The 25,578-nt window shown below is 46.1% G+C and overlaps 1 protein-coding gene across 3 annotated transcripts in view; it reads left to right on the top strand.

Annotated features, from left to right (window-relative positions):
- The window catches only part of NAA40 (N-alpha-acetyltransferase 40, NatD catalytic subunit), a 144,276-nt gene that overhangs the window by 44,560 nt on the left and 74,138 nt on the right, over positions 1-25,578 (top strand). For all 3 annotated transcript variants that reach the window (XM_069645116.1, XM_069645115.1, XM_069645114.1), the window contains exon 2: positions 1,975-2,070. In XM_069645116.1, the coding sequence (XP_069501217.1) occupies positions 1,975-2,070 (96 nt within the window). The remainder of the gene's footprint in view (positions 1-1,974; positions 2,071-25,578) is intronic.

The raw sequence follows: 25,578 nt of genomic DNA, 5'->3' as shown, positions 1-25,578 counted from the left end.
AAACTTGGTTTGTAGAATACAACATCAATTAGGATTTGAATGATACAAGTCTGGTAATTTTAAGTGTGCAGTGGGATCACGTTGGTTCCCCTGAAGAAGTTCTCATAGTTGGAGCAAAAAACTGCTCCCATAAGGACGAAACATGTTGGGTATGGAGCACTGTGATCTATTAATAGTGTTATAAGACCAAAGTTATTTATTAGGAGATGCCTTTCAGAAGAAAGGATTAAGTTATTGTATCCTAATATAAGGGTCTAAAGGTTCCTAGTTTAAGAAAGAGGGTTCCTTTATAGAAAAAAACTGTAAATAAAACCAACGCAGTGTTTACACTACATTTGTTTTGTGATATTGTCTAAATTTTGTATTTTGCACTGTACGTTAGTGATCTACCCCTAGTGGTCAATCGACCAATGTGGGTGTATTAACCACTTTAATGACTCAAGATACAGTCAAAAATATGTATTTTTGTATGTTTGTCTACATTATATTATGAATGCTTTTAACAACACCAGGTTGTAAAGAATTGTGTTTTAGATAGATATATATATATATATATATATGTGTGTAATTGTTTATTGAGAAATATATATAAAATAAAAATATTTTTATGATTACGTTTGTGTGATACCCAGTAACAATTTGGTCCATGGTCTGGATGATCTCTTTATGAAAGAGAAAGGAGGGATTCATTTTGAGAGAGAAGGTTTTAAGGAGAAGTGACACATAGGTTCTTAGGTTTTGTCTTTTTTGTTTGCCGAAAGAGCAGAACCTCTGTCTTTAAATTAGCCCATAGTCTCTCTTTTGTTGTTGTTAATAACTCCGGACACACACACATGTACTTTACAAGGTCTTCTCAAACTCCCTGACTGCTCCGGATTGCATTGGATGTTGTGCATGCAAAAATGGGAAACCCGGGACGTGCACTAGAGGGAGAGCAGTGGGCATGTCCATGGGGAACATACTGAAACTTATTAGGGCTGTGCAGGTCAGGGAAATGTGGTTTAAATGTATGGTGCAGTGGCATCTCACCCCCGAGAAGTTACACAAATGCTATCCGGCAGTCTGATAAATGTTGGAGGGGGTGTGTGGAGCTCAGGACCTGGGAGCACATATGGTAGAAATGTGGTAGTATATATCCCTTCTGGGACTTGTGAAGGTCGAATTGTTGGGAATTTTAGGGTTACAGGTTCACAGGGACCTTGGAGAGGTCATGCTGGGGTTGGGAGACATTCTTGAGAACTTGGTATCTAAGGTCCAGAGGAAAGCGTATATGATTCTTACCATAGCTGCCCTGCTTTTGGTGGCGCAAAAATGGAAAAACAAGTCTGTCCCTACTGACCTGGATTGGACGGCCAAGATATGGAACTTTGTCGCCTTGGAGTGGGTGACCTGCTCAATTACAAGATCATATTGTTCCTTGACCATCGAGTTGCCCAGTGCCCCCTTGAGACTAAGATTGTTGGGTTTGATCTAATGTCAACATGTGGGTCCTTGAAGAATAGTACAAATGTCCTTTGTTATTTTTCTTGTTGGTAGGGATGGGTGAGTAGTTACGCATTTGTTGAAAATGCCAATAAACGTATATTTAAAAATAAAAAATGTCCTCCATTTGTGTCTCCAACATTCTGAAGTAGCCACTCTGTGGCACAGTTGCTTTGCATAAAGTGTCAATTTGCATTGTTGTGCTAGTAACTGTTGTGCTGTGGTACCAAAAAAGGAAGATCAGAGGATGACTTCTGTTAGGAGTGCGTTTTCAAACCTTGTACTTAAAATAGCTTGTTTGTAGTTTTCTATAAGTTGCAAGCATTACTAGACTCCTAGGCAGATGGTGGTGAGTGGGTGTAATGACCCTCGCAGACCCACCACCTACTGATACTAGATATGCAGGCCTGATTAAAGCATTTTCCAACCACACCGCAGTTTCTGTAGATGCTCCGGATGATCACTTGGTTTCTGTTTTTTTTCTCTCTTTAGAGAAAGTCTAGCAAAGCCAAGGAGAAGAAGCAGAAAAGACAGGAGGAGCGGGCTGCAATGGATGCAGTCTGTGCCAAAGTTGAAGCTGCCAATAAGGTAAGCATCAGCACTAGTGCCTGAGAGTCAATGGGGGTTATGCATTTTTCTTTTATGAGTATGCAGGATAGGATATTTGGTAGTATGATGGCAGGCATGCTAACGGAACCCTTTGAAAGGGGGTACAGTTTGCACTGAAACAAATGTTAGACCCTCTTTATTGCGTCAAGGTCCATTTTGGGATTCCTTTGCACATTTATTTTATCCATAATATTTGCTTTGGGTGACAATTTTTGAATTTCTTTTTAAAGCTTCCCTGAAAGTTGTTACTTATTTCTCATACTCTATATAGCTATCTGGTAAGGGTACCCATTTTTCGTTTTGTCTGGGTGACTTCTCATCCAGAAATTGGTTTGGGTTACTGGCTGTGGCAGCTTTTTATACCACTTTAGTGTCATATTTATAAGTTGGTACTGGTTTACTCCCTGAAAAAGACCAACATGACTAAAGTCCTATGACCTGCTTATTCTTTTTGTTGCGTTGCTCTTATTTTTTTTAACAGCGGGATGATCACTTGCTTTGTCTACCTTGGCTCTCACTCTGAACTACCAAAGGCTTTGATTCATGAATACCATCTGGTTTAGGCTGCACGAGGGTCTCCAACTCACATTGGGGTCTGTGTATCTGTGCCAGTAAAATGGGTTTGGCTGGCCACCCCATGATCGGATGGCTGCCAGAACTTTGAACGATGCACAGATGGTGACTGGAGAGCTGGGGTAGCCCTCCACCCTATACGTCTGGAGGTCCCAAAGTGTTCAACAGCACCTACCTGGAACTTCGTGCAAGTAACTGGAGTAAATGAGACATCCTGAGGATCCCTGTGGCTAGCTGTACTACTGACTGCTGATCCTCTTGATGGTGCTACTGTGTCCAGGGTGATCTGCTTCATGGTCTTCCTCTTGTTTATTCCAGTGGTCCCTGTGACAGAGGGAATTCTTCCCTTCTCCCTAAAGGAGGATTCCTCTAACCAGCGCCCCCCACACCCCTGCCCCGCACTGCCTGTGAGGTTAGAGAGGTGAGCCTGCTCAGCAATAACCTCCCTAGGGGTAGAGGCAAGTGGGACCTCAGAGAGAGAGAACGAACACTCCTCCCTTGGGGGACAAGGACTCCCTTCCTATGAGGAACTCACTAAAGCTGTGCACATCGTGGCCTACATAGGGTGCTCTAAAATATTGGAGACCTTTAACCATCAAGATTGGGACAAAGAACTACTATCACGTTGAAAAGAAAATGTCTCTTTAAATCGAGCTACCCATTCCACTGGGCCGAGTATGTTAAATAACGTGTACTCGAGAGTAACAAGCAGAGGGAGGAATGCATGCGCAGGCACAGGAAGTTCCAGAGCAGCGTAATCCCTGAAGAGAGATAATGACGCATACGCAAGCACAGGAAGGCCCTGAGCACCGAGGAAGCCTGCAAACTTCTCGCACGAAAATGAACGGGACGTTGGAGCCACAGCGAGTCCCAGAGTGAGGAGCCGACTGGGCAGGAAGGGTGGTGGTGACACCACGAGTGATCTGTTGTGGACAGCCGGTGCACAAACCATTGCCGCCACCACCACACGTATAAAGCGGCAGGGTGTCCAGTCAGTCATTGAGAGACCGAGGTACTGCAAGGAGGAAGAAATGCTGACTAAAAGAAACTGATGGCGGTGTGGGACACAAAAGCAGATCCTGAGGAACAGGTCTCCCAAAAAGCTTCTCCTTCACCATTGGAGGTGGCGAGGGAGAACAGGAATAACAGGAGGTTCAGCGGGAATCGTTATAACATACCAATAACTCATCTCGGTAGGAGTCAGGAGGCAAAGTTAAAACCTGAAATTGATGATCTTACAGGGTTGTGCCACAGGAGAACGAAATGCTAAAAATCATAATGCTGAGAGAAAATAACAGTGGATAGAAATACCCTGGGAAGAGGGGGGCAAGACTTTCTTATGAGCCGGAGATCGGAGGAGCTATGAGCTATCTACCAAGTCAAGTAGACCGAAACTAGCTTGACTGTAATTGCCTTCTAGGAAAGATTACTCTTTACAGCAACTTTTCCTCCATTTTAATGGACCCCACACATTTTGCTTTTATTTTTGAATCTGACATTCTTTTTGCAGTGCAGTGGCTTTTGCTCATTTGTCATGGGGAAACGGACATGTCCTTCAGGCTGTCAGTACTCGGAAACATTGTTTCCTTTAATCTCGTTACTTTGCTGCTACTTTTGGTCTCTTTTTATGATTGTACAATGCAGTTCAATAGGGTACAGTTTTTTTTGTTCCCTAGACTAACACTGATGACTTTTGGTTACTTTAGCTGTCCCTTATGGACAAACATGTGTCAGCAGTTGCTTTTTGGTGTGTTTTTACTTTGGCCGTACCGTGTTTACTGCCCTGCTGTGGCTAGTGTCCAAACATGGCCGTGCCACAAGATTTTCGTTTGTCCCTTGGCCATCTTTTCTCTACCCTTTCTTCCTGACTTGTGAGGACTGGAAAACCCAAATATGGACTTCCAGTGCCCAGGAAAGCTGGGTCTTTTTGCGGACTACTGCAGGGCCATGTGTTTGCTGCCAGGAAGTGACTTGGGACTGTCTGGTCCCAATCCACAAACTGGTTTCAGTGTCTGAATGGTATGAAAGCACTGTGCCACCAGTGGTCCTGATTGGACGACTGCTGGGGCGTGTGTGGGTAAGATCTTTGATTAGCTTTTGGGAGTTTTGACTCCTACCTGCTTCTTGGATAAGAGGATCCCTGCACCAGTTCCGGAGAGATCCTGGAAACAACCTGAAGGAGCCAAGTATCCTGTCTAGCTGCAAGATGTGAACGGAGACTGTGGACCTGTTGAAAGAAGGCCTGGCGACCAACTTCTGCTGCTGTCCTGGATGAGCCGTGTCTTGTAGGTGATCTTCAGAAGTGCTGCGAAGTAGCTTGGACTGGAGGGAACATCCATTATCCGCGTCAGCGCAGAGTCCCGCGAAGAAGAGTCCTCTGAAGTGCCCCTGGATCACCCAGTGGCTCCCCGGCTCAGTTTGGGTTACCGTGCTGCAGACCACGCCTTTCTGCATGGAGGCCTAGATCTTTGGGGATAGACAGTTTGTGCTACAGGACTCATCCGTTCCAAATTCCGTGGTTCCAGCATCAGGGGAGCCCGGGATAAGAGGCAAAGTGTGACTGTGTCGTTCTTCTGCATTCTCCATCCTGAAGACCTTGCGCCAGCATTTGCTGTCGACCGTGTAAGTGCTAGAACCTGCAACCCCTGGGCATCAAAGACCGTAGATGAAGGTGGGAAAAGGGACCTTGGACCCTCTTCTGAAGACCTGCCAAGTCCTAAGAAGAATTGGGAGTGCTTGGGGGTGAGTTGTAACAGTATTTACCGGAACCTCTGACTAACTGGTAACTATTCAGTCTGGATTTGCCATTGCTTGCTTGTTTGTGCAAGCATTACAAAAGTGGGTGACACTTCTAGAACAACTTGTCCTCCAACCCTTGGAACTCGTCATTGGACCCCAGAAGCTCTACACTAACTTTTTCTCGTTTGGGCACAAGGCCACACACATCCGTTTTAAAGTTAGTGTTGTATCTCTGTGGATGTCTAGTGCTGTATACTAATACTCCCCTTCCTTTTGTAGGGGTTTATGCATTTTGCCCTACTCCAGTGATTGTATACATGTATTTTATTTTATTCTTGTGTGATATTACATGCTAGTAGTCCTTTTTCAGAGTTATATGGCCATAAATAAATACATATTTTATAACTATTTGTCTAAGTGTGTTCCTTGACTTTTCACTGTGTGCCCATTGAGGAAACCTTACCAGGCTCACCCCTCCTGAGACTTGGCCTTGACCACTCTTTGCTACTTTGAACTGGTTTGGCTACAACTCCCAGTTGTCCCTGTCACTAAACTAGGTTGGCCTTTTATACATCTGTCCACCAGGTCAGAGTATCAAAAATCAGTCCTAACATTGCCCAGGAGGGAAAGCCTGTCGGGGAAATGTAATGTCATTTGTCTAGCGCATTTTCCCATTGGTATGGCATTAAAGCACTGCAGGTGAACGCCCTCGGGGGACCGAAGCCAAGGCATGGTAAATTCGTCAGAGGAGTTTAGAATATGTGTGTGCATTTTAGCCATTGCGGACGAAGGTAAGGGTGCCCAAGCCCCTGTTAGCTACCCATGTTGAGCTGGTATGTGGATGGGTGCTGTGGGGTAGTCTGGAGAGAATGCGAGTGCAGGAGACTCATGATGTGTGTAGCCAGACCAAATATATGTTGTGTGGGATAGCTGCATTCTTATGGCAGAGGTGTTCTATGATGTGTCTTAAGTAGCGTATGATAGCAGATGCGGCTATCTTTCATAAGCATGGTGTGTGATACGTGGCTGTGTTGTGGCTGGTTTCTTGGTTTCGTAGAAGTGGCATGGATTCTTTCCTGTGGTCTGCTGGAGTTTGTTCTCTCCCTCGCTTTGTGCATTTCTTGGCTGGTTCATTGCTGCCCTGGTCTACCTGTGAGGTGGTTAAATGGCCTGAAGAGAGGCATGGGTTTGACAAAGTGATCCCCAAGGAGTAGAGAAGTCATTAGTCAATTTGAAGTTACAGAGATTGATTAACAGCTATACATGGTAAGTGAAGCCCAAGGCAGACTTATTGTAGACCGGCTATGCAGCAGGTCAGGGGAAGCAAGACCCAGTTTATTCTGAAAGATATAGTTTTGTAAAACCAACAGCATTACTTGGGAACCAATTTACAGGTGAGTAAAATAACCTTGCATATACTTTACAGAATGGCAAAACACATTAAAAGAATAGTAAACACTTTTGGAACTACTCATATTTCAGAGGAACAGTTACCAAGTCAGCAACTTTTAAACACATTTTATACTTTTCGAGGCAGAATCCTTTTCTTATCCCGTCCTTCCCTAGTCTTGCATAATTTCTCTTAGAAGCACACCTATTGGTCTAGGTGCCAGCTGTAGACCGAGTGAGATGGGGTTCAGTTGCAGGAAAAGTCAAGTTCTGCAGGAAGTCTCTTCAAAACAAGTAAGTAATTCACTTTTGAGTTAGAAAGGGTCATGGGACTTCAGAGAAGACACCCAAGATGGATTCCAGCATTGGGCCTGGGGGAACTTGATGCAAGGACTCCCAATCACATGAATCGCCCCATAAAGCTTCACTGGAATCTCAAAAGGCTGAAGGTAAGTAATACCTCAGCCAACACAGTACTACAGCACAGAAGAAGAGTTTTCAGCAGTACGCCTTTAGGATCCGCAGCCAAAAACAGTCGATGTGAAGTCCTAGTCATGAAGACGGAAGACAGGACACAGGAAGGGAGTTTGCAGCAGGGATCAACAGGGAAGACTCGGGCAAAGGTTTCTTGGCGGCTGGAGCCAGGAGAAGACTGGATATTGCTGGTCGGGATTCTCGTCGCTAATTTGGTCCAGCCCTCTGGTGAGGGGACTCCAAGACTCCAATCTCATCTCTGGAGACCCAGGAGGCGGCCACCAAGATTTCGGACTGATTCCGATTTCGGAAGACCATGCACCACTCAATGGCTCAAGGTCCCAGGGTATTGCAGCCTACAAGGTTGCAGCACGATGGGGATGGCAGGCCGTCTTGAGTCTAGTGGATCTCACCAGGCTCTGGGTTGGGGTAGTTTTCGGGACCCCCTGCTCGATAGCAAGGAAAGGTTACAACAGGCTCCAGTTACACAGCGGGCTCTCCGGTCGCTGGAAATCGATACACCTGTCTTTTGTTCCATTTCTGTTTCAGCTCCAGTGGCTGACTGTCAGCAGCTTCCAGTTTTGGAGTTCTTATCAGGATGTCAGGGAGAATTCTAAAAAATGTGCCAATTCCCTTCTACCTTAGAGACCTTCAGCCCTTTTTGCTGGACTTAAGGACTTTTTATCTCGTGTAATTTTAATGTGATTCATTCTCTGTGTTTCTTTTGACTTTGGAGTCTGACAAACTCCATAGGCATCACCTTTACATTGTGTCACACTGCACCTTCAGGGCAGTGGCACAGCAAAGTCTCTTAGATTTCCCAAAGGTTTAAATACCTTCACTTGGTGAAACTGTTTCCGAGAGTAGTGAAGTGAAATTGACTTATTTTGTAACTTTCTTGAGCCAGCACACACTATCTTACAATAGGGTGCTGGAGGGGGTTACTTACTATCCCCTTTGTATAGTTTCTCATGTAACATTTTTATGTTACCCTTTCTACAATTAATGGCTGGTGGCAGTGGTTTACTTTTTTACTACCATTGTGTGTTTTTACCGCGGGCTGCGTTCGCAGCTGCAGTAAAGCACCCATGGGTTCCCATTTTCGTCAAAATGGCCCCAGTCTTTTCAGCATTTCTTGTTGGAAAGGTCCTTGAGATTTACTCCAGGTTTGGTCCCTTTGTACATTTGTCTTGGGCGGGATTCACAAGTGAAGCCCGCCTCTGGCTCCAGTGTGTCTGGCAGGGCAGGAAGTGAGGGAGGTGCCCGAAACTCCCTGCGCTTAATCCCCTTGGTTACAGGAATGCACCCAAAGGTGATTGGCTGGCTGGCTGGATGTCAGGCAAGGACAGCCACCCTGCTGGTTTATAGGCTGGATTGAATGGGAGAAACCTGCATAAAAGGCGAGGCTTTTTGGCCTTTTGGCTTGGAAGGCAGAGTCGACCACTGGATGAAGGAATCCAAAGAAAATCTTGGAAGAGACGCCTGCTGCAACTCCTGGACAGTTGGTTTCACCGATGACGCTCTGCTGCTGTGCTGAAGCTCTGAATTCCCCTTGACTAGAGAAGCCCTGCAAGGACGACTTCTCCCTTTTTGAGTGAGTTGGTGGGACCAATCAACTCCAAAGTAAGCCTGTCTGGACATCCTCTCTGAGCTGGCTGTACTTCTGCTGCTGCTGTGAACCGAAGTGCCAGGGAGAGGAACACCAGATTGTGTGTATTGCTTTTAAGTCGGACCCGAACGCCAGGAAGATCCTCCGGACTTCCCTGATGCAGGACTGACCAAGCCTGAGCCACTTCAACAGAGTGCTGGACCCCAGAAGCAAGGAAAGTCTGAAGTGGTATCTGAGAACCGCAGTGTTGGTATTTGCTGTCAGACGCGAAGAGCTGAAACACAGCTGAATTGAAGTTTGCCCATTGATGCCGCTGACCTTCCCTTTGCATAACTGGTGTCGGCAGACGTACTCCTTCTTGTCCCCATGACTGAGGCTCAGGAGCAACAGGATCTGCAGAGCTGTACAGGAACATAAGCCAGCTGGAACCATTCCTTTTAACCAGAGGTACTGTAAAGTCTAAGAACTTACCTCTTGTTGTGTAGCCTTAGTTGCTCTCAGTTGAGACCTGTCTTGGTTACCTTGCAGAGTTGCCATAGCTTTGTCCCTTGCACGCCTCCCAGCTTGTGGCCCTTCAAGTGTTCTATTTTCTACAAACATTTCTAAAAACATTGCAAGACTTTTTATCTACCTACAAAGAAGTTCTTCTGCTCCCCATGACACTGTGCAATTAACATTGGCTGTCCTGGTTCCCTGAGAGACTCCTCTTTACCTCTGACTTTGTGCTTTGGCCTTTCCCCCAGGAAAGGGTTAATTTACTCTGCATTGGAAGGTTTTAAAAGTACTTGCCTGTTTATGAATTATTTGTTAACCTTTGTTTTATTCTATCTTTTACACCAAACTCAGTGTTTTACTCTAAATGTACCAGTGATAAATGAATGTCCAGTGTCCTAGCTATTTAAGTCACCTGAGGGTGTAGGAAGTGTCTTTGTGCCATCCCCAATGGGTATCCTCTGATTTAGAGAAACTAAGAGTGTGTTTTGAAGTATATTTAAGTGTTACATGTTTTGCTCCCTTAAAAGGCTTATATAACTCACAGTGAAATAAATCAATAATTGTTTTATCAAGAAACCCTGAGCGTAAGTGTTTATTTGAATAACTGTACTGTGAAACTGTGTCACAACATTACTGCTCACATTGACCCCTCTTGAGATAAGACTAGCTGCTCAGCCACGCTACCAACCTGTGTAGTTCATGATTCTAGCAAAGGTTCGGTCCCTATTAACAGGAGGTCAAGGTTATTGTAGTGCACCCAAAGGGTACTGCGTACAATCTTAACTAACACAGGAAATCTAGCACAACTTTTGCACTCTCTCCCCGCATTTTACAGCAAGGGGCAGTCTGGCTGTCCAATCGGGCATGGTGAAAGACAAAAAGCTGCAAAGTTTTTGACTCCTCCCTCGCTTCCTGCTTTCTCAGACACTGGTGCCTGGGTGGGGGTATCCAAAGGATTCCCGTCAAAGATGAAATTTTCACTAAGGTCGTTCCCGCCTAGAATGGCAGGGGAAGACCTCAAACAGCAAGCACACAAGACATGGTGAAAAAATGAGCCTCCCATTTTAGCAAAAATGTTTCATCTCAGCATTACAGAGGCTGAATTAACCGTCTGTCAGTATTAAAGACTAAAAGTCATGAAGATAAAACCACTGCCGCCAGCCATTCAGGTAAACTCCCGATTGTAACAAAATGTTACCAGTTAAGTGAGCAACCCAGAACTCCACATAAGGTGAGGTCTGCTGGCTCGCATATACAAAATGTAAAGGGGTTGAAAATCCCTATTTAGTACTTGGGAGCAGTAGTTCACCCAAGTACATGAAAGAGAAAACTGGGTAGCCCAAAGGGGCATCCCAGCCTAAGCCCAAAAGTTATAGGAAACTATAACTCCAACCGCACACTATGGAGAGATGTAAAAAGATCACCCATAAAAGAGTAAGACTAGGTGAGGGGGGGGGGCATTCCCACTCGCCTACAGACAAGGTAAATAGTTATCAAGTCCAAGCAAAAATTCTGTGGTTGACATCACTAATATAAAAATCTTACCTAACATTTGGGTGTTCACCCATGCCTATGGTCAGTGCCCCTCCGGGAAGGCTTCTCCTAAGCCCCTGTACCTTTACAAAGGCCAACTAATCTGTTAGTTGTGCTAAGAAGAATTGCATCAGAATTGTCACATTCCTATCGACTTGGGCAGTGCTGGGTTTCCCAACAGTAAATCCTCTGAACCCCTTATATTGGGCATTGCTTGTTCCCTCCCAAACCTGAACTGAAGAATTCCTTTCTTGTTGGGGGGGGGAGACTGCCTAAACCTTATAAGAGTTGCTACTAGTATTGCTGACATGTGATTGTTGCTATTTACATTCCTCCTACCTAAACTTGAATAATGCAGAGTTAATCTTCTCTTCTATACAAATAAAAATGTAAATGTTTGTTTGTTCAAAACCTTAAATCTCCGAAAGTTCTTCACTGATTGCTTTGACATTTTGACACAATGTTGCATTCGAATAGGCGCGTGTTTTTACATACATACTATACATAGATGTCACACCTGTGACAGATAAAAACATGCTTTTTCTAAAAACGGCGCCATCTGTTGGACGTAAAAGCAACACACGCTGGCCCAAATACGTGCCGAAGAAGCAGCAGAGCAACGTGCAGCCAGACTTTAGGATGCACGCTTGCGAGCACGGTGATCGCGTTCTGCAGCTTCAGATCTGCTTTGAACGTGATGGGCTGAGAGTGGCCGAGCAGATCAGCGTCAAACACGACTCCGTGCTCAGCAATCGCGCGATGACCATCGCCTTGCATTCCGGTACAACCCAGTTTAAGATTATAGTTTGAGCCGGCATGTTCTCATCGGCACCATGACTGAATTGTGTCCTTATTGAAGGCTCTGAAATTCGATGGAGAAACGAAAGGAATGTGTTGCGCAGCCGGGAAAATTGAACTGCTTCAACTTGGAGAACCGCCAGAGCCATTAAAAACTACCCACAAGCATTGTGAAATTAAACATATTACAAACGTGCGCTTTCTCTTTTCTTTCTTTTCCATTTAACCAGACTGAGCCACAGCAACACGTGGCCGGGGACAGCTAGTTTAAAATAAGTACAAGTTACTCTGTGTCGATAAGTATATAACTATTTACTTACCGACTTTATTCTTCCTTGACATTCTGAATGAAGTTTGATGTTGCTAGTTAATACAAATATTCCTTTAGGTTTTTACCTGTCTTGAGTAAACCTAAAATAAATTACTATTTTTGATACAACTGCAAGTGTGTAAGTGTTTCTTTGGGTCTATTTATGTTCTGATTTCTTTCTACTGATTTACAGCTCACATTGCCCCTCCTAAGATTAGCCTTGCTGCTCTGCCACTCTTCCAACCCTGGGTAGTACTGGCCTATATTAGAGGTTGGGGCCCTAAAACTAAGGGATAAACCAGTCCAATACCAATTGGACTGTAGAAAAACGTACCTAAAACAATCGGTCTTTAAAATGTAGCCTGGGCGGCCCATAGGCTAAAGGGGCAGAACAGTGAATGTAAACAGCCCCTGAGGTGTGGAGAAGGCGGTCTTTTTTTTTTTTTCCTTTACCAGGTGGGGGTCCAGGGGGACCTGCCAATAACTCTTGATGAGATTCATTCATTTTTGTCATTTGTATAGCGCTTTATTGGCGCTGTTGGTTGAATGTTCTTGGAGGGACCAGCAGGGGCGTCGCTAGGGGGGACTAGAGGGGCTATAGCCCCGGATCCTTTGCTTGTAGCCCCGAATGAAAATCACGGGGCTACAAGCAAAGGCTAGCCCCGGGCCGAACGTCCAACATTATTTTTGATGACGCCTGGCCTGCAGTGCTGGAAAAGCGGGTGGGCGGCACCGGTAGACGCAGCATGCAGGCAGGCCAGGAGGCAGCAACGTTCGTGATTTGAATAAAAAAATGTGAGTGACACGAACATAGCTGCCTCCTGACCCTGGGCTGCTACTCATGCTGCTGCCTAATGACAGTCTGCGCTTGCGCAGCAGGGAGTCGAGCCACCGCCCAGGCGCGCACGCACGTGCCCTGGGTCTTTCCCTGCATGCGCACTTGCGCAGATCATGCCAGTAGCAGGTCACGCCCAGCCCCGTGCCTGCAGACACTGATGCATGCTTCCAGTCCCTGCTGTGAGGAACACAAGCTGCCAAGAGTCCGACGATGCCAGTCGCCACCATCTACTGTGACCGCCCCAGCCGCATCACGTACCCTCCCCCCTCCCACCCCTGTGAAGCTGCAGCGTACTGCCGGCTGACTCCGAGCCCCATGCCGGTGCCAAGCGTTAAGGTAGGTATTGGTAATAGCCGCGGCCCGTGGCCTATGACGTGACTCGCAACGATTGCTTTCAGTCTGAATATAAATCTGCAATCCGGACAGATTCAAGTTTTTTTACATGCTTCCGACATTTAACTGGTTCTAACCAACCAATGCTTCCTTTTACTTGATCATGTTTTTGTTTTTAACAGAATAGTGCACCCTTGCGAGTATTTTTGATAAAAGCGCAGGCAATAGCACCATCCTAGTTGGGGGGGGGGGGGGGGGGAACCTTGACAGTCTTTCAGAAAGACACTTGGGGCCTGATTTAAAAAAAGCATTTTACAATGGTGCACTCCCATTGAAAAACGCTTTGTAAATCAGGCCTTTGAGCTCTTGTAATAATGGTGCCACAACGTGTGTTTACAGTGATTGCCTTATAAATCAACACTAATCGATACATTTTTGAATATATACCCAAAGTGAATTAGAGGTCTCCGTTCTGCATCTGGCATTCTCAGATGGAGTTCGATTTGCTCTTCAGTTATGCTCTCAAAACGTTAAAGGGACCAATCGGGAATTATCCTTGCATAGACCAAACTAAGGGAGGGCACGTGAATGCCTCAACTAAATGTTCAAAAAGAAGCTACAACGGATCCAAAACACAGCAGCCAGACTACTCCTCAAACTATCCAGAAGAGACCACCTCACCCCTGCCCTAGAAACACTACACTGGCTCCCAGTAAAACACTATCACCTTCAAAACAATGTGCATAACGCACAGGGCAATCTGCGGACAAGGAGCAGAATTCCTTCAAAAGAAAATAACAATCTACAAGCCAACGAGACGAAATCCGCCTGGAACTAAAACCTTACATCAAGAAAAAACTCTGAGGCACCGCCTTCTACCACTTAGCTGCAAAAACCTGGAACAGCATCCCAAAAGAAGTAAGGAACACCAAAGATCACCTTAAATTCAGAAAATTACTAAAAACCTGGCTCTTCGATACCAGAGACTAAAACCAAAGGAGCAGTAAGACAAACGACTAAACGGGAAAGGACACTGAGAAGCCCCAGAACCGACTGATAAACACTCAGGGCACCGGGAGGGGTGACGCCAGACAGAGTGGTACACATGCGAGACCCACGGAGACTGAGGCAACAACCCCAGCCAATTCTTACCATCCCCAACCGCCGTATAGCTACAACTAGGTACCACTGGGTTGCGGAACTAGCTAGATACCACCAATCACCGCACTAACTAAGATATGGGCACTGGCAGGTGCACTGGCCATGTGGGTGGGGAGCATGCAACGCTGTTGACGGAACGGGCAGAAGAGGCAGTGAGATGCTCAAGGGGCCTCGTATACAAAACGAGCACGAACCTCCAGAGGCACATGATGCCCAAGCACCCCGTCGAGCGAGATTACGCAAGCACAACTGGTCAACCCAGGATATAGATGCCAACTAACCGAGACCACTAACAATTTCCTCCTCCGCATACACCTCTCAAACTCAAAACCAAACACAACCACAAACCTCCAGCACAACAAACCGCACAAACTTCACCACACTGCAACAACAAAACAATAAATGCACATAGACCCGCACATCAGTACACAACGACTACCGGCCGCATACACCCCAGGCCCAGCCGACGGACCCACCGGACTGAGGCAGCCAACAGTACATCACTGCTCTCTTGCACTTTTCCAACCTCCACCCACTAACTCGCCCGCCCTCCCTCCCCTCTTTCAGAGCCGCCAGAGCACCAGGGGACCACTCCGGTGGTGATAGTGCGCGGTACAAATGTCCTTCAACATTAACATAACAATTTGTAGCAATCCCCACCTTGTATCTGCAGAAGCCTGCGCACATATTTTTGCCTGGTGATTAATTTTTTGCATTAGTGTAAAAAAGTGAACTCCACCAAAATGTGGAATAATAGCTCCCCACACGAGTTAAGGTAGTGATATCTGTGCTTCACAACACTGTTTTGGGGATCGGTTCTCATTTGGAAGCATCAGCAGTCATTAGAGTAAACAATTGGTCTTCTCTGCCATCTATCTGGTAAATTCCCATCCCTTGTGCCCACTAGTTTTCATAAGGTAGCACAATTTTAGTGTATGAAAGTTCTGCTTGACATCCGTACTCACGTATGAGTGATTTTTCTCCATCTGTTGCCACAGATGGTTTCTCGAAACAATGCTACAATAAAGGTTGACTAGGACTGGGAAACCAAAAAGGTATCTAGCTAGAACTCCTACATTTAGTTAATTCAACATAAATCTAAAATAAAGTCAAGCGTGAATCAAAAACATGTACCAGCCTTTGGTAAGGGCAGTTGTTTTGCCACTTCATCCTCATTTGTGGTTATTAATATTAGGCTATGTATTGAGTGTGGACCTGGCTATGGGATGTAATGCACTGTTTACCATTCATGAGATGTAAAGTTTGGGATTAAAGATGCCTGTTTGGACACATTTAACTTAAAATGCTGGCTCTCCCCCTTCCTTGCGAATGCTATATTTCTATTTCGTTAACAGAAGTTTTAATAAAACACATCCCTGGCATGCAGTTTATCTGAGCAACTGCGAGCTGAAGTCGGAACTAGCGCTCAGATAATGTGCAACTATGACTACTTGTTTCCCAGACACCTTTTCCCAGACACCTTTTATCTTCCTTATGTTGAGATGCAATGTTTTATTAAACGTGCCTGCGGGCATATGTTTAATTCATAATGCTGCCTGTCAGCCTTTCTCATATGAGGTAAATTTCCTTTCCCAGATGCAGGAAAAGGTAAAAGGACTTAATGTGGAACAGAACTCAGAGGTCTGGGCTACAGTTCATAAGAGACGAGCCCAGGGAAAGTCAACTACCGGGTTCAATGTCAGTGAGAAGCTTGGTGGAACAAGACAAGGTGCTAAAATTTCCCCCAGAGTGAAAACAATGAACACAGAAATAAGTGAGGTGCACATTGCTGAGGCGACACTGGAGAACGAGTGAACTCCCATTGTGTGTCGAGGAAGTCGGGGCTAAGCAAGAACGGCTTTCTTGGGGAGGAATAGGGCATTTCTACACAGGTCCTAAAAGGTTAGAAACCTCACGTGTGCAAGTGTTGATTAGGTTAGATATATTCTTAATGAATTTAATATCTTTAAGAACGTGAAGCCAGTGTCTGCCGGTCCATAATGTGCATGCGGGTGCAGGCCCTCTCATTATGCCATGGCCGTCACTCATGCTGCTAAGAAAAGTGCTTCATTTAGGAAACACAGTGCATGACGGAATGATGGCTACAACTATGTAAAAAGTTGTGAAAGCATTTTCTTATGTACATAGCTTTGCCCTACATTCCATAAACTGGTGGGGAGCGTCCGTTCAATGTATACACGCGCATGCACATTGTTTTGGGGCTTTGGCGTGTTCCGTGTGCCCCTGCGCCATATGGAGGCCACTTGCATCCTGCTTTCAAGCAAAATAGTTAGGGCCACAACAATTTAAAGGGAAAGTACAAGAAAATGAAGGAATGTGGTCACGATCACACGGTCCAGATGCGGGGGGTGCCGGTATTAGAAACCGAACAGCGTTTCTGGCTCCAGATTCAACAATGTAGCCACTTCTAGAGCAACCTCTGGTTAATTCCCTGCTTACAAATGCTCATTTCACCATCTGCTGAAATGTTGGCTGAATCTGTGGGGGATATGCATTATGCCACAAAAAGTCACGTTTTGGTGTTTTACCAAGAGACGAAAGGGGCCATCTGTGGTGCATACTAGTCAAGAGAGTTGATGTAGAAGACCTTGGGCTCTGATATCACGAAGACGCCAGATTAGGTTTGGCCGCTGCGCCTCTCCCTGCCCCCCTCCCCTTCCTCAGACTGCGTGTTGCCAATGCCGGTATATAAACCCCAGACGTGATCTTGGTGGCCTATGTAACAGTGTTGTGCAACCTCTGCAAAGCTTAAATACCCTGTGATCGCCTGTCCAGGGATGGCCAAGGGAGGATGCTGCTTGCTGTGACTCACTGGGGGCCCTGTGCGGGGGCTGAAGTGGAGCATTCCATGCCTCTCAGTCTCTGCCCAGACTCGAGACTTTTAGTTGTTGAATCGGTTGTCCTTTTCTTTACAGTGTAGTGCTTGGTGCTTCGTAATTGGTAAATCAGTGTTTCGTGAATGAATGTACACTGCATGGCATGCATACATGAAAGGGGCTGCTAACATGTGAGGACATTGGTGCGACACCATTGGGCAGATCAGGTTCAAGCCCCCTCCTCCCCTCCACCATTGGGCTATGTTGACTCGGGCAGAACAGGACAGAGTTTAAACGGTGCCCGTGCTTCACTGTTAACAAAAGCCCTGCAATTACTACGTCACTGTAGCACTTGCATTCATATGCATACATTTTAAGGCAAATGAAGTCGTGATGTGGGGTTAGTACTTGCGTGCCAGGGGAGTGATTGGAAGGGTGGGTGGGACAGCTCATTCTCACAGCCGTCTTTAAGTGTGTGGCTTCAAACAGGAAGGGGAGAGTTAACTGCTTGTAACATTGGAGCTGCACTAGACCTGTTTTATTAGAATGCGGAAAGAAGTTAGATGCGTCCAAACAAGTACCTTTGCCCCTCCCTCACAGTCTCTGAAGTTAGTGCCACTCCCAACATTTTAAGTGTTAGCCCCCCGACCTCCCAAAACTTTAGGCTAGGGTCACCCCTGTGTAAGAGCATGTGCTACCAGCATTCGCCTTCTGGCTTCTGAATGGCTTCACCACCAAACGGATTGAGGCCAAAACGACTGCCTATGCACATTTCTAAACATATGCAACAGGATACATCACGCGCTCTGGCCGGCCACCATGGACAGCATGCAGGCGTTGGGTGCCGCTATCCAGAATCTGGAGGCTGCAAACCAACCCAAAACTTGGAATGGGCTCTAGCCCCGGTTCTTTTACAAACCTAGCAACGCCCCTGGGGACCAGAGTCCAAATAAGGGAGAATTGGGAGGTTCTATTATGCGTGTGTGCATTTTAGCTTTTCCAGATGGAGCAAGATGTGCCTTCTACCATCCAGGCACCAGCGTTCGTCGTACCATCTGTAGTGAGTCACTGTGGTTCGAATACCACTGATAAGATTGCCGCTACATTCTGCCTGCCTACCAGCCCTGATCTGCCTCCTGGAGCACCTGGCCTCACTGCACACAGTGATTGACCAATGCCCCCATCGAATCCGGAAGTGTGGCCGAGCAGAGAGGCAAAGCCAGCCTCAGACGGAAGGCCCAGATCAAAGGCCCTTTTCTTTCTTTTTTACCTCCGACTGCCTCACTGCTCAAAATCTATGAGTGCAGTTGGCCCCCTTTACGGCTCTGGAGATGCAGACCTAGACCAAAGACTGTGCGCAAGGTAAGAGGTGCACCCGCTCCTCTGATGTTACCAACTGCCCAACCACATGCCTATTTCCAACTTCAAACACCTAGAAGCAAACAACCTACTTTGTACCTGTCAATCCGGCTTTAGGCCTGGCCACAGCACGGAATCCACCTTCTTGACTTCCAATTGGACCACATCTGTGACGATGGAGACCTTGCCATCCTCCTCCTTCTTGACCTCTCGGCAGCGTTCAACCTCGTCGACCATGCCATATTGTGCCACCACTACACTAGCCTATTCAACCTCTTGTCCAAAGCAGCCGACTCGATTAAATCCTTCCGAGCGATCAAACCTCCAGAGTCTTCGTTGGGTCAGAATCTGCTGATTCCCACCCCTGTCTCCTTAGCGTTCACCGCTCGTGCCTGTCTCCCACACTGTACACTGTACAATATGTCCACCAAGCCACTTGGACAACCTAAACATCCCCTACATCAATTTCGCTGATGACACGCAAGTCCTCCTTTAAGCTCACCAGCAATCACAAACTTGACTCTGATAATATCAATCGAGTTCGTGGGGAAACCCCTAGAATTGGAGCACAGCAGCCGTGGGGAAACCCCCTAGAATTGGAGCACAGCAGCCGTGAGGAAACACCTGATTTGGAACACCGTAGCAGTGGAGAAGCACCTAGAATTGGAACACAGCAGTAATAGAGGGGTGCAAAGCTTATCCCAAATAGTTGCGAGATAGAGAGAGGCTGATTAGCATAGGTGGGCTATGTTATAGTAGGTAGTAAGAGTGATATGGGCTTTACTGAAGATATTGTACCAAAATAACGACTTAAAAAATAATGACTCTGAAAATGTGGAACCCCTTACTCCACATTTCACTGCAAGTATATGTGGGGCGGTGGGTTAAGGTATTAAACACGGTAATGGGAGTATAGGGGTGAGGGCTACCTTGCACAATTAGGCTAAATGCAGAATATGGCTACCATACACAATTAAGCTAAATTGTATTGTCATTTATATAGCACCATTTCCCCATTTGTATGGCCTCAATGCACTTTGTTGCTGGAACGCCCTTGAGCACTGAAGTCCATGTATGTTAATGTTAAAGGATATTTGTACCGCTCACTCTCACCACCGGAGTGGTCCCCTGGCGGCTCTGAAAAGGGAAGGGGGGGTTGAAAAGGGAAGGGGAATGCGAAGATTTTAAGATGCACGTGTGCATTCTGCTGGCTTATGACTTAGGGTGGCTTGCTAGGCCTTGGTAAGCAACCCAAAGGTAAGACACGTGAGCGGGTGCTGTCAGCAGTTTAAGATGGAGTGCTAGTGTTGCAGAATCGATGTGTGTCCAGCTAGACAACATTTCTACATAGGTTGTTGCTGTATGCTAATGGCAGGGGTGTTGAGATACTTTGGGGGTTTCAGTGTAGACGGCTATGCAAGCTGCTAGATTGAATTTGACGTAGCCGTAGCTAGAGTGCGTGGATGGAGAGCTGTACCTGCGGCATGTGTTCAGACGTGGTGCAATGTATACATACTGTAGATTTTAACAGATTTGATCTTCGTTGTCTTAGGACTCATGGCGACAGACTGGTTGTTAGAGTGCATCTTCTGGTGGGGTTGGGATATTACCTTTTGGTAGGACATGGTTGGAGTGCAATAGGGAAATCGGTTAAATAGACCTTGCCGCCTTTGGCCTAAGACACATGGTATAGTTAGATTCATGTCCCCGATGGACACAACATCTAAGTGCGTCTCTATTCCTACCCTCAAAAGCCAATAAAATGCGTTCCGTGCCCAATAGCCCAAGTTTAACTGGTGCATTTCCTTTCTACCCCCAGTGAAACCTATGGATTGAGCGTGCAGAGTGCTTGTGTGAGCCCCTTGATAATTGGGTAGGGCCATCCAATTGGGCGTTACCATACCTGTGCCCAATTCAACTGGTCCCGCTAGCGTAGCTAGCTCTAGCTGTCAGTCTGGTCAAGCATTCCGTCCAGCCGCATGCAAGGTGTTGCTCAATTTATCAGTTAGGGACATTTATAGAGTCGGTGGTCCGGACGGTGGATAGAGGGGCCGGGGGGAGGAGGGGGTGATTGGCTAAATGTAGAAAATGGCTACCTTGCACAATTAGGCTAAATGCAAAATGTGGCAAACACAGTTCTGTTAATTGCATGTAGGTATGTGATGGTAATAAGAGTGCAGGGACCACTAATGTAATGGCTGTACTCCCTGCCCACACCACACTTAACCATACCAGTCTCTATAGGTTGTCTGCAGCAGGGGTCCCTGTCGAACATGGGTAAACACGAAGGGGAGCTGCTAAGTGGGAAGCTGCCCTTCGTCTTGTGGCCCTTAGCCGAGGGCTGCCCGGTCAAGGCTGCCCTAGGTCATAAAGTTAAGGGTCTGCTTCCTGGTGTTAGGACCAATCGGGAGCAGGGAGGGTGGGAGATGGGCTGAGTGGGCACAGTGAGGGAAACTGCCGGAAGAACAGGCTGCCTGCTACTGAAAGGCCTCAAATGGATCAAAACATGCTTTCCCTTAAGGGGGGTCGCTGGGCCTCACCTGAACAAAGCATGGGGTGGATGCTCACTGCTGGGCAAACCGAGTGGAAAAGGCTCCCAAAGACCTCTGCACATTCAGTAGGGTAGACTTCCTGGTGTTGGAACCAATCGGGGAAAGGTGATGTATTTAGCGTTTCCCAACCATTTAGTTCATCTATAGTTATCGAAGACTGTGTTGGAATTTAGTCTTCGAAAATCAATGCAAGAACCTTCTGGTTTGCTGACACAAATGGGGGAGGACTAAGGGTGCTACAGGGTTTGACGTTCATGATCTGTCCATGAGGGGGTTGTGTGTGATGAGAAAAAAAATGGTGACCCTCCCGGCTCTGCAGAGAAAATGTGAGGGAATTGGTTCAGCAGAGGGTCACCATTGTGACTGCTTTGCTTAACTGGGTCGGTATTTTTTAGGGCCATACCATCTAGTGAACTTATTGTCTGAGGTGAGCACCAACACTTGATCCCTCATTGAAAAAGATAGTCCCTGCCGGTTGATCATAAGTGGTTTTTCTGGTGTTCCTCTGATCTCAAGAGGTGTTGGCTCTCAATGTCCCTTACTGCCTTTATGTGGGATTACAATTTATGAACGGCACGAGATATGGGCAATCCAGCCTCCTTCCTCTCTTCCTAAGCCTCTTAGCATGACAAGTACGTATCTGGTTTCTCGTCCATACAGGAGTTAGAAAAGGGAGTATCCTAAAGAGGATTGGGGAGTTCCTGACTGCAAAAGGGGCCATGATAAAATCAGATCCCATCTGTTTCTACCAGTTTACGTAATGTACATTTCAGGGTCTGATTAAACCATTCCACCAGACCATCAATCTGCATGTGGTTCATAGATGTTCTCAATGTTCACGTCTTGCATCATACGGGACATAAATATCGTACCCTGGTCAGTGAAGATTGCCTTCCAGAATCCTACCCGTGAGTGGAAGTGAATAAGGGGTTTGAGAATTTGCTGACTGGTGTTGTTTGAGGTGGAGGGTCTCGGAGTAACAGGTTGCGTAATCCTAGATGACCAATATATATTTGTTCACTAGTTTAAATGGTACGAGGGATCCCATTATGGCCATTGTGATTCTCGAGAAAAGGTACCTCCCATATCCGGCAATTGTTCTAGGGGACAGGGTTCGAAATTGAGGATATGGGAGCTATTTAGCTCCTGCTTTGTAGCCTAGAAGAGCCTGGTTAGCTTGACGCCAACAGTGACCTGGAGCTACATTTGGCTCCACAGGCCAACTGATGCAGAACAAAACTGTGAATTTAATTGGGACAATCTATTAATAAACAGCGCACATCTATAAAACATTTAAAACATAGGAAGTCCTAAATAATAGGCAAAATGATTTGCATCTTATGTGAAAGTTAGATTTGCTGTAAGCTATATCCTAGTTTTCTTCCCCAATGGTAGCTCCTAGTCACTGGTTAATGCTTTATACGCAGGAGCTGCCTTTAGCTCCTGCCTACCCAATCGTAATTTCGATACCTGGGGAATGGGGGAAGGAGAAGCTCTCGGTACAGAGGTAGCAGAGATATTTTGATCTCATAATTGGCTATTGTGACGGCATCATAAAGTAGACTGACAGCTCAGAGTTTTGGGATACAGAACTTTATTAACCAAAATTTGGGTTTGAAAAGAGGCCCAACTTGCCATATGCTAAGGTGGGGTTTTCCTAACTAAATGAAGCTAATGATTGTCTGTGTCAGGAAGACCAAAGCAGGTTGTCTGTGTCAAAACCTATGTGCCCTCACATCTAACTGTATACAATGTGTAGGGATGTCGGCACCAAATGAAAGTGTTCAAATAAAAGTTTAGAGCTTCTTACAGCTTTTGGATAGAAAAGGGTTTTCCCCTTCCCTGTAGTTCACATTATCAGATGGGGGTTTCCTTCCCCATGCTTTCAAGGTTCTCAAATAAAGCAATCTTCCAGATCTGTCAATGTTCCAAACACAACTGCCGGGTATGCTCCCCAGCTCTTCTGGTTTAGTCACCCTTCACAAAGTTATAGAATTCAGTTTCCTAATTTCAGTTCACATATAGATCTTCTTTGGTTCAATCACAAGTGGCTTCTCCTTAGGTGGATGCCGTCGGTATAGGCGCAGTTGTTGGACCATACGGCCCACCCATTACAGGTCACGTAACCGACACCTTACTTAGATTGCCTTTATATGCTTTATGCCACAGGTTGAGCTTTTCAATGTTCATTCACATTTATTTTGTTTTATTACATGCCGAAAACCAAGTTGGCATCAGGGTGTGGGAACACAAAAATGGGTCACACAAAACATTACAATCACCACCTCAAATGTCACCTAGGAAGACACCATGAAATGACTACTCAAATAGATAGCTTTTCAAAAAGATAGCTTCGCTCTGGCCCTTAACGTGGTATGAGGGCCCATAACGACGCTACGGCCCGAGGGCAAGGTCTATAAAGCTATAAGAACCCATGGGCAAACACACAAAGTTGTATGTAAAAATGTATATTTTTCAAATATTCGTTTTTTTTGGGGAGCTTAAATATTCCATATGGAATATTTAAAAACATGACAAACTGAGGGATTGCAGAGAAAGGATAGTTGAGGTGGGTGGGTGAGTGCACAGTGAGGGAGGGGGCACAGCCTGAGGTGATTGCTTGGGCTCATGGAATGGGGTGGGGGGCAGTTAGGGACAAATAAAGGGGTCCCCTCTCTGACTTCACTGCCACCCATTCCCCCCCACCCCCGCCCCCCCCGATCATGCTTTTAAACAAAAATGAAAAAAGCATGGTATTTGGGTATCACGTGTTAATATTAGGTTTAAATGGGAGTGGGGGTGTCCCCCGCAGGTTCCATGGGTTAATATTGCCACAACAAATCGACGCCATTCTTGTAGTTCGGCGATATTTTTGCAGGGATATCAACACATGGAACCAGTATTCATAGGCAAATGTTATTTTAAATAAGGCCACTAGGGAGGAGGGGGGGGGAGAGGTGAAGCACTGTTGGTGCTCAACTTTCCGAGCTACAAAAAAAGCAAAGGCCACATTTGCGGGCTATAATGAAACTTCAAGCTATACCGTTTCTTATAGCCCTCAAATTGACAAATGGGAAAGGGGTATTCACCATCCCAGGGTTCGAATGTTCATTACAACCATTCATTCCTTTCAATAATAACTAAATGCCCACTAGTATTGGCAATGCCTCTTTGCCTTTTCACTTCTTGAAAATGTTAATTACAAACATTCATTCCGTTCATTGATAACTTGGATTTTAATAATGCCCGCTTTAACAATTCTTGGTCCACTGGTTTTGGACTTTTACTTGTTATGCGCTTTCCCAGCTTCTGCTGTTCACTCAACACGCCCCGGGATCCTCCTGTCTTCTGGGCAGACTCACCGGTTTTCATGTCTGCTTCTGTATGGCACTGGAGAACCTCCTTTGGCTCTCTGCCTTGCGCCACCTTTCCACGCCCTCTGGCAACTGCTTGAAGGACCTCGTTTCAGCCTGCTGCCTTGACTGGAGCACCTGTAAGCACTGTCCTTGCGATACTGCAGCTGTGAACGCCCAGGGAGGTTCTCTCCGCTCCCGGTGTCTCTGCAGCTTCCCACAATGCTGGTTCCACTTCTTCAGGCTTGCTCGCGCGTCTAAGCCTGGCTTCTCTCTGGTACCTGATGCTCCGTTTCTGCAGCATCTCCGGGTCTCCTCTCGTGTCCTGCTGTGTTCCCACAGGAAAAAAAGAAGTCTCTCGCTTGCCATTGCGTCCTCGCAGCATCAATACTAGACCACTCAGTATCAAACAAATGCCTCTTCCTCGTCTTGGTTCCAAAGCGATGTCCATGTATGTAAGCGTCATAAAGAGGATGTATGGCTCACTGGTATCCCAGTACCTAATTGATGTCTAATCAAAATTGATGGATGGGAAAGATGGGGAAGGGACTGGCATGGGGTATTTTAGGTTCACTGGAAAAGGGAAATGGGGGTGGAGGAGAGATACTGTCTTGTCCAGGGGGGCCTCATCTCCACTCCCCAAGTCTCCTCCACCCAGGTGATCCACCTGTGTGTTTCCACCCCCAAGGCCCGATCCGAAAGTAACAGCCTTTGCCAGGCCACCTGTGATGAGGATATATTGGGGAAAGAAGTGAAGATGCCATCATATTCCTCACAATATATGGGTCTTAACATTGGCATGTATGTCTTGCCAATAGAACTTGTTAAAGGCTTGATCTACTTAAGTGTGAATTGACAAAAATGACACTTGTGTTTTCCTGGGCTACTTTCAAATACACTGTCCTCTGTCAAAACCTGTAGTATCCTAACATCTGCCCTACCGCTATGAAAAGCAAGTTTTTATATGCATGCTGTGTTTAGATGCATGAAGTGGTAGGGCCGCCTATTAAAATTAGTAGAGGACTTTGACCTGGTTTGTTGAATTTACAATCGAAGTTCAGATTGGCAATATTGCCCAAATAGCAACATGTTTTCAAGTAAGAAGCTGCAGATGAGGACACTCTGGAACCGCTA

Source organism: Ambystoma mexicanum, chromosome 2p (assembly GCF_040938575.1).
Source record: "Ambystoma mexicanum isolate Mex_15411 chromosome 2p, UKY_AmexF1_1, whole genome shotgun sequence".
In the NCBI taxonomy this organism is placed as follows: domain Eukaryota; kingdom Metazoa; phylum Chordata; class Amphibia; order Caudata; family Ambystomatidae; genus Ambystoma; species Ambystoma mexicanum.
This window is presented reverse-complemented; position numbering and strand designations above follow the sequence as displayed.